An 8214-nucleotide genomic window follows, 5' to 3' on the forward strand; every position below is an offset into this window, starting at 1 on the left:
GAAATTTGAAACAAATATTAATAAATAAATAAAAAATTGTTTTTAAATGATAGCTAAAAAATAAATAGTTCACTAATATTTGGTTTAATTTTAAGTTATTAGTTTAAAATTAAGAAAAATAATTATCATAAAAAAAGTGTTTTATAAAACATAATATTAAATTAATTATAAGAAAATAAATAAATAAAAAAGAAAACCAGGTAGGGGGCTGATTAACACGTGGAAAAGGATGTTTTGAGGGCACAGAAGCATGTGACTGAATTGACGTTAACCTAAATCTAAGCTCTCTTCCTTCCTTTACTTTCCTTTCCTTTCCATTAAAGCAATCAAATCCAATTATTTATTTAAATATTTATTTTCAAATATTAATTCCTTTTCTCTTTCTTCTAATAATAATTCAACCGTATTCAATTTGAGCATAGCTTAGTGGATAAAATATTAGTTACGGTTTCAAACATTGATGGCTCGATTTGAACATACATCTGATGTACTAATTATCGTGCCAACAATAACCTCTAGATAGTCATGCACGGAGTGGATAATTACTGAAAGCATATAAATCGTAAGCCAACCAGAAAATTAGTGAATTATTTTTTTATTAAAAACTAAATCACGGGAAGCAAAAGATGCCTTATTTTTACGAAGCTTGAATTGTCAATACTGTCAATCTCGACATATATGGTTCAGCTAGTTTAACTAAAAGATCAGCTTATTTTGTAGGTTGTTTTTTTTTTTTTTTTTCGTTTACTTTTGCATCATTTCTAACCAACATCTCGACCGAAAGTACAATTTGGGTAGTCTACATTTTGGGTTATGGACATGTTCGGAAAAATAATATTTCCACGATAGCTTTGACCTAAAATTGTAAAATCGTCCTTTTTTTTTTCCATTTCTAACATATTTTGTTTCACGTGTATAAATAATTAAAATTTGTTGTCTATAAATCATATTTTTATGTTCTAAAATGAACCATAACGAAATTGGCATGTGGGGTTTATTCTATATTACAAATTTATATTTTATTAAAGTATATAATAAATAAATAATAAATATCAGCCCAGTTTTTAAACTAGTGATGCCAATGGTTAAAGCCCAGTAATTTTGGGCTTTTGGGCTTCCAAGCGGCCCAAGTATTGTTATGCTAATTTTTACCCTAAGATTTTAACTTTTTATAATATTTTAATTGATAAATAATAAATAAATCTAAAACTCCATTGACTTTCTATATTTTTATAAACATTTTCACATGTATTTTTTAATCTAAGTTTCTTTATATTGTAAAAATTTGATAAAATATAAAATAAGTGAATATAATAATGGCTAAATTAATAAAAATATTATCGTCTCTTTATTTTTTTTTCCTATTTTTTAAAAAAATGAATGATATTTTTTTAATATTTTTATAAAAGTAATCTATTTTTTAAGCATTTTTTAAAGTTAAAAGAGTATTTTTAAAACTTATTTCAAATCTCAGATTATTTTTTAATTTTTTTAAAGTATAAAGATATTATTTAAAATATTTAAAATATTTTTTTAACATCAAAGGTTGAATAATATTTTTATTAATTTAGTCACTTTAGTATTTATTTATTTATTTATTATTATTATTTTTAATTCATTCATTCCCGAGTGCACCGTCTAACCATCGACTATTAAAATAACAATCCATATCTTATTTACCGAACAATACTCGAATTATCATTTCATTTTTATTTAAAAAACACAAACGCGAAAAATGTCATAATAGGTTTGTGTTTTTTTTTTTCCTTTTCATTATATTAATAAACCATTCATTTCAATTTATAATTATCAACTTAAGTATAATTTAATGGTTTAATATCGACCAAAAGGTACAAATTTTAAAGACATTATTATTATTATCTTAGTTCATCTAACATATTTTCAGTGATAACGATAAAAGTGATTAGAGATGTCTCGGGGTAGGCGAAGATATTTCCATTTGCATTCCTGGAAAAATTTTCATTTATTTTTGTGAGGATCAGATTTCTCGCGAGAAATTTTTTATCGTTCATTATTATTTTAAACGATCTTACGAATAATTTTTTAAAAATAAATAATAATAATAAATTAATAAAAACATTAAACTAAATTAATTTAAAAGAATATTAATAATACCCTTAAATTAAAAATAAATAAATAAACATATTTTTTTATATTAATTTAGCCACTATTTATTATTTGAATGTTGTTTATTATTTTTTTAACTGAGTCAATGTAATTTGTTTTGCCTACACCACTACTGCCAAATCCATTTCATAACAAATCCAAATAATTAATTTTTAATTTTAAAAAATATTAAATAATAATTTAGCAGCCGTTTAAATCTTGTTCTTGTTGACCTACACAACTTCACAGAAACCCTCACGAAGTTTCCTTCCCATTTTCCTTTAAATTTATTATCCCTTTTCTTGCTCTCTTCCATTACCAAAATAATTACCTTCGCCTCTCTTTCCTCTCTCAATTTCTCCCGGAGATACTAAAACGCTGCCGTTTCATGGCCGACGACGACGATGACGGCGGCGGACTCTTCTCTCCGTCGTCCTTCAAAAGCTACGCTCTCAGCGGCAAAATTATGCTTGGCACAGTCATTGTGTTGTTATTTGTCGTTATCCTCATGATTTGTCTTCATCTCTATGTTCGATTATATCTCCTGTCCTCCAGCCGCCGACAATCCCGTAGCCACCGCCGCCGTCGCCGCCGTGTGCAGTTTGAATTCACAACGGAGCCTCGAATTGCCGCCGCTTCATCGCGTGGTTTGCCGCACTCGATTCTCAAAACCCTACCCGTTTTCGTTCACTCGATGAAACCCGACCCGGATCCGGTTTATTGTGCGGTTTGTTTATCGGAGTTTGAAGAGAATGAAATCGGGCGGACTATTCCCAAATGTAACCATAGCTTTCACGTGGGGTGTATTGATATGTGGTTTTACTCGCACGTGACCTGCCCGCTTTGTAGATCCGAGGTCAAACCCGAACCTGGATCCGAATCCGGCCCATCTGATGACCCGGTGGAGATAGTTCTTGATGTTTGCGAACCGGGTTCGAGATCTAGCGAGGATGAACCGGATCGTGAGTGTCCGGTTGAGATGGCGGCATCGGTGGAGCTGGTGGATGACGCGTCGAGGCCAGTAGCCGACACGTCGGAGACAACGACGAGTTTTATGAAATCGTTGTCTTTGAAAAGGATTCTAAGTAGAGATGCAACGGAACGGGATCTGGAGAAGGAGGAATCGGCGGCCGTTCGTTGAGAAAGATAACGGTTCCACGGTGGAACGGAACGGGGTGGGAGTTGTAAATATCTGTTTGGTTTTATAGATGTAAACTAAGATACGAACACGTACTTTTCAATTTTTGTCATATTTTCTCCTGTCTATTTAATCCCTACAATTTTAAATTTATATTTTTATCCTTAAAATTAAAGAAATTTAAAAATATGAAAAATACCCCTAAAATTACATTAATACCCTTATAATTTGCATATGGATAAACATCACTATCTACACTCCTGACTCAATCTTCTATTTAGAATATGTAAGGGCATTTTCGTAATTTTATAAAAGTGAACGAAAATTTAAAGTATTTTTAAAATGATTAATTATTTTTTTTATTTTTTTTATTTTTTTTTTTTTTTGACATCGGTTGGTATATTGTAATTATCAATTTCTTTATAATTATTTTTTAAGGATGAAAAAGAAAGCCAGAAAATAAAAATAATTTAAAATTATTTATTCATTCCATTGGATTTGCAGCGTTAGATTATGCCGTGAAAATAAGGCGTCTCATTAATTCCGTTTACATCATTCCAGAAGAGTAGGGGACCCCTCTGACTGGAATCCAAGCATCGCCGTCAATAAATCGTCTGGCAGTGTAAGACGCGGCGTGCTGCGGCGTAATATGTCTAATTCCTCGCCACTTTACTCTGTGGCTCTGATCAGCCCCTGGCCCTCTGTTCTGTACCTCGGCGTAGAACAACGTATTGAGTCCAAAATCGCCCATCCACGGCAACCATCCTTCGGGTTGGATCAAATCGTCGATTTGAGATCCCATTATAATGGTTCGTGAATATTGCTTCCATGGCCGCCCCAAATACGCCTTGTTCACTTTCTTGAACGGCAAGTAAGCCGGGTCGCCCATGAAGTGGCAGCCTTGGAAGATCAAGGCCGTCGGTTCACGACGATTGAGCCGCCCGTGAGCCGTGACAATGCATTGCTGATTATCCAATGGCTTACGAACCACTAGCTTGCAGTTCTGGAAGATAGCTGCAGAGTTGCCAAACACGAAATCAATGGTGCCACTGATTGTGCAATCTCGATAGAACTGACGGTTAGCATGGGCGTAGAGAGTGTCTTGGAACCCATCTATTTGACAATTGTAAATGATGGCTCGATCCGATTGGATACGTAGGGCTACGGCTTGGTGCTTCGTCGGTCCAGCGCTGTTCACGAACCCCATGTCTCGAACGAAGAAATTAGCTCCAATAGCAGCTGGAATATTCATTAAATAATCAATCAATCCAAAAGCTTAATACGACAATGATAATAATAAATAAAATCATCGATACTTACCGAATGTAGCTGTCTTGAAAGTTTGAATGCCGTCGACAAAATTTAAATTACCGGTAACCACAGATTTGGTCGGTCCGTCACCGTACATGGTCAAATGAGTCATATGCTTAGGAATAACAACAATTTCCTTGTAAATTCCCGCTTTGACATATATCACAAACGTTTTATTACTCTTCATTGGGACATCGACCAAAGCTTCATTTATTGTCTTGTACTTTCCGCTCCCATCTTGAGCCACCACCAGGTCGGGCTTGATCGCCCCTGTCTCCAATTGCATTAGCCGCCGCTTTCCGTCGCTAACCCACAACGGCATGTCAGTGTCCAAAAGTCGCCGCCCAGTCGCTGCCGGCTCGTGAAGTGTACCCAAAATGTTCGACAATTCACTGACAATTCCAAGGCCGTTAGTAGTCATTTCTTGAGCGGACTTCAAAAACTCTTTCATTCTCTCTCCGGAATCGCCGGTAGTGTTTTCAAATCCGTCAAGACAAGTTTGTTCATAAGTGAGAGCTGCACTAAGCCAAATCTTTAAATCGTTAACAAACTCCTCAAATTTCGACACGTGGAAGGTGCCGATTCTATGGTAAGAATCGTGGAGATCGTCGATGGCGTATTCCAATAACTCGCGGCAATTTTGAAGAGCTTGGTTGGCTCTTGGGTCTTTAGCTAATTCTTGAAGCGTAGTGGAATTTCTAATCGCCGCGTTAAGTTTTTCCACGGCGATTTTGAACCCGGCTTTGACAAGTTCTTTCAGGTCGGTTGTGTTGCCGGCTTCCACCATTAAACTCTCTTCGCAAGTTTCTTTGTAATCCGTTGGTTGACAAATGGTTTTGATTGCTTTAGTTGATGACGAAATCTTCTCGCCGTCGTCACCGTGATCATGAGCGTCGCCGCCTCCGCCGCCGTAGTCACCGTGATCATGAACGTCGCCGCCGTCGTCACCGTGATCATGAAGGTCGCCGCCTCCGCCGCCGTCGTCGAGATCCTCGTGAGGAGCGTTGTTGACGCCGACAGTGACGGCAACCACCATAGCGACGAGGATTAAAGAAGAAACGCTAATGACGGCGATTTTCTTCTTCTTTTTGTCGCCTTCGGCATCAAATCCGTTGGACATTTTGGAAAAAGAATATTTTTTATTTTTATTTATTTATTATTCTTTATTTTTTGGGTTTTTTTTTTTTTGTTCTTTCAGAGCATTCGGGGCCTTTAAGGTATAGATACGATTGTTTGCCCCTTCGGCTCTGGCATGGAAGGGAAGGAAAGGGAGGTAAAAATAGAAGGTAAATTTGAGTGGCAGTTATTTCCTTTAATTGATTGACGGTCTACGAATTTTTTCTTCTTTTTTTTTACCGTTTCTTTCGCAGTTAAAATTGGCCAATGACCAGTAGAATTTTGAATAAGCTTTTGGTTTTGGTTGTGTTTGTTTCCTAATTAAATCCATTTTTAAAAAATAAAACAACTCTTTTTTTTATTTAATTTATTAAGGAGAAAAAAAAAAGACTTATTGTAGTGTATAATATAAATAAAGCAAAATAAAAATATTGTAATACCGAGAGGTATCCATGTTGGAATGTTTCGTTTCTTATGAAAATTTCTCAAAGCGTTTTAAAACCTTGAAGGAAAGTCTAAATAAAATAATATGTGGGTTTGAGTTGTTATAAAATGGTATCAAAATCAACGTTGGACAGTGTGTCGGGGAGAATGCTAGCCCACTGAGATGGTGGGTTGAAGATCTCACGGTGGTTAGATAGAGGAACAAAACATTGTTTATAAGTGTGTGGAAATCTCTCCCTAACATACATGTTTTAAAACTGTGAAGCTGACGAACGATATATAACGAGCCAAAGCGGACAATATCTGCTAATAGTAGTATGAGATAGTTATAACATATATGTTCATAAATTTGGAAACTTTTCATTTTTACTCTTAAATTTTGAAATTATCATTAAAATAAAGAAAGATAATTGACAAAGCTGAACAATTACAACTATATAAAAGATTAAGATCAATGTTACTATTCGTTAAAATTATTTAGGTAATTAATATTTACATCTCGGTAAATTTTTATATATAGTGTTGTAAAGAACGTTACGTTTATATTTTGATTCATACAAATGAGTATTGTAACGAGAAAATTTATTTGGGAGAACGAAGACAGTTCTTCGTGCAAAACTCTTAACGGTGATATCTTATCTCGGTGAAAAACTCTTTAGAGGTAATTTTGGAAGATAAAAAGTTAAAAATTTCCAAATTTATATAATTTAATATTTTTTATAAATAATTTTTTAATACTGTTACTCCACGTCAGATTGAAAATGGGCCGGAGATGCATTTTGGGCTGATGCAGTATTTTGAGTTTTCGTTCGGCCCATTTCAGTTGGATCTTTAAAGAAGATTTACGGCCCATTTGACAAACAAAACTGTTTAGTAGAACAATTTATAACTAATAAAATAAAAGTTTTAATTTTTAAAAAAAATTAACTTTGATTAAGGCATAAATTAACCATTGATAAATTATTATTTTTTTTTTATAAAAATTTATTTATTTTCATACATTTTAGTGAAAAATTACTTTTAAAAATTGTTGAAGAACAAATAATCTAAAAATAATTATAAAATTAAATAATAATAAAATAAATATTATCTTAAAGGTTAGAAACCTCGATAAATATAATAACTCATATGGTATTAAATAAGAATTTTTGAAATATTCGATATTATTAATTGATTAAAATCGTGAAAATATTTAATTAATAATTAACACGATTCTAAGTTTGATTAATGATTGAGTAACGTAAATGGAACGGAAATGAGAATGAAAATATAATAATAGTAAAGAATAAATTCAAATACTTTATATTAAAAATTAGAATATAATTTAGATTTGAAAGATGCATTTCAAAGGAAAGTGAATTCAAAAGTGGAAGTACTATGGCTAATTTTTGGTGGAATTTGATTCCCTTAAACACCGACTTTTTAACGCATATTGCCTCCCTTTACCACAAGTGCTCTGGCAATTGGAGCATGTCTATTTATTTATTATTATTATTATTTTCTACGTAAAATAATTCAATTCCAAAATCAACCGAGATTTGAATTTACGATCGAATTTCGATCGGGTACCTTGATCGTCCTCTGATCAAGTAAACTGTAAGATAGAATCTTATACCAGTTTTGTATTTTGCTCAACACGCTCTAATGTTTAAGCTAGTATCGAGATGAAATAGTGTCAATTTGAGCATGGTAAAACTACGTAACTTTGTAAGTCGAGGTGGTTCTCTATTTATAATAGTCCCATTTGATACCGTTCTTATATATGTATAAAGGCTACGCCGTGTCAATGTTGGGAATCTCGAGGTAGGTTTGTTGACCTAGCAGTTTGCTCAAACTTTCATTACTCCCTTTTAGTGACGTGTTTTATCATCGACTCCATCTTCATAGTCTCTGAATACCTTGCTTTCCCTTTTTTTTTTTGGATGTATAAGCCCAATGAGTTCAGTTGGCTTCGACTTATGAATCGTTGTTGGTTTCACAATGTCACTTTCTATGTCATTAAAATTTAAATCTTATTTTGGTCTTTTAAAGTTTGAATATATTTATTACACTTGTGGATAACAATTTTTTTAGCTTGA

General features: G+C 33.4%; 2 protein-coding genes across 2 annotated transcripts; one reads left to right on the forward strand and one right to left on the reverse strand.

The window, feature by feature from the left end:
- Window positions 1-2388: 2388 nt before the first annotated feature.
- LOC111499181 (RING-H2 finger protein ATL2-like) lies at window positions 2389-3414 on the forward strand. Its single transcript, XM_023150697.1, has one exon. It carries the CDS (start codon window positions 2516-2518, stop codon window positions 3266-3268), a length of 753 nt encoding a protein of 250 aa, XP_023006465.1. The 5' UTR covers window positions 2389-2515; the 3' UTR covers window positions 3269-3414.
- A 362-nt stretch (window positions 3415-3776) lies between these two features.
- Window positions 3777-5696, reverse strand: LOC111499042 (probable pectinesterase/pectinesterase inhibitor 21). Its single transcript, XM_023150487.1, has 2 exons — window positions 4586-5696; window positions 3777-4504 (listed from the first exon to the last, which is right to left on the reverse strand). Exons 1-2 carry the CDS (start codon window positions 5694-5696, stop codon window positions 3813-3815), a joined length of 1803 nt encoding a protein of 600 aa, XP_023006255.1. The 3' UTR covers window positions 3777-3812.
- Between the last annotated feature and the right edge of the window lie 2518 nt (window positions 5697-8214).

Source organism: Cucurbita maxima, unplaced genomic scaffold (assembly GCF_002738345.1).
Source record: "Cucurbita maxima cultivar Rimu unplaced genomic scaffold, Cmax_1.0 Cma_Scf00026, whole genome shotgun sequence".
In the NCBI taxonomy this organism is placed as follows: Eukaryota; Viridiplantae; Streptophyta; class Magnoliopsida; order Cucurbitales; family Cucurbitaceae; genus Cucurbita; species Cucurbita maxima.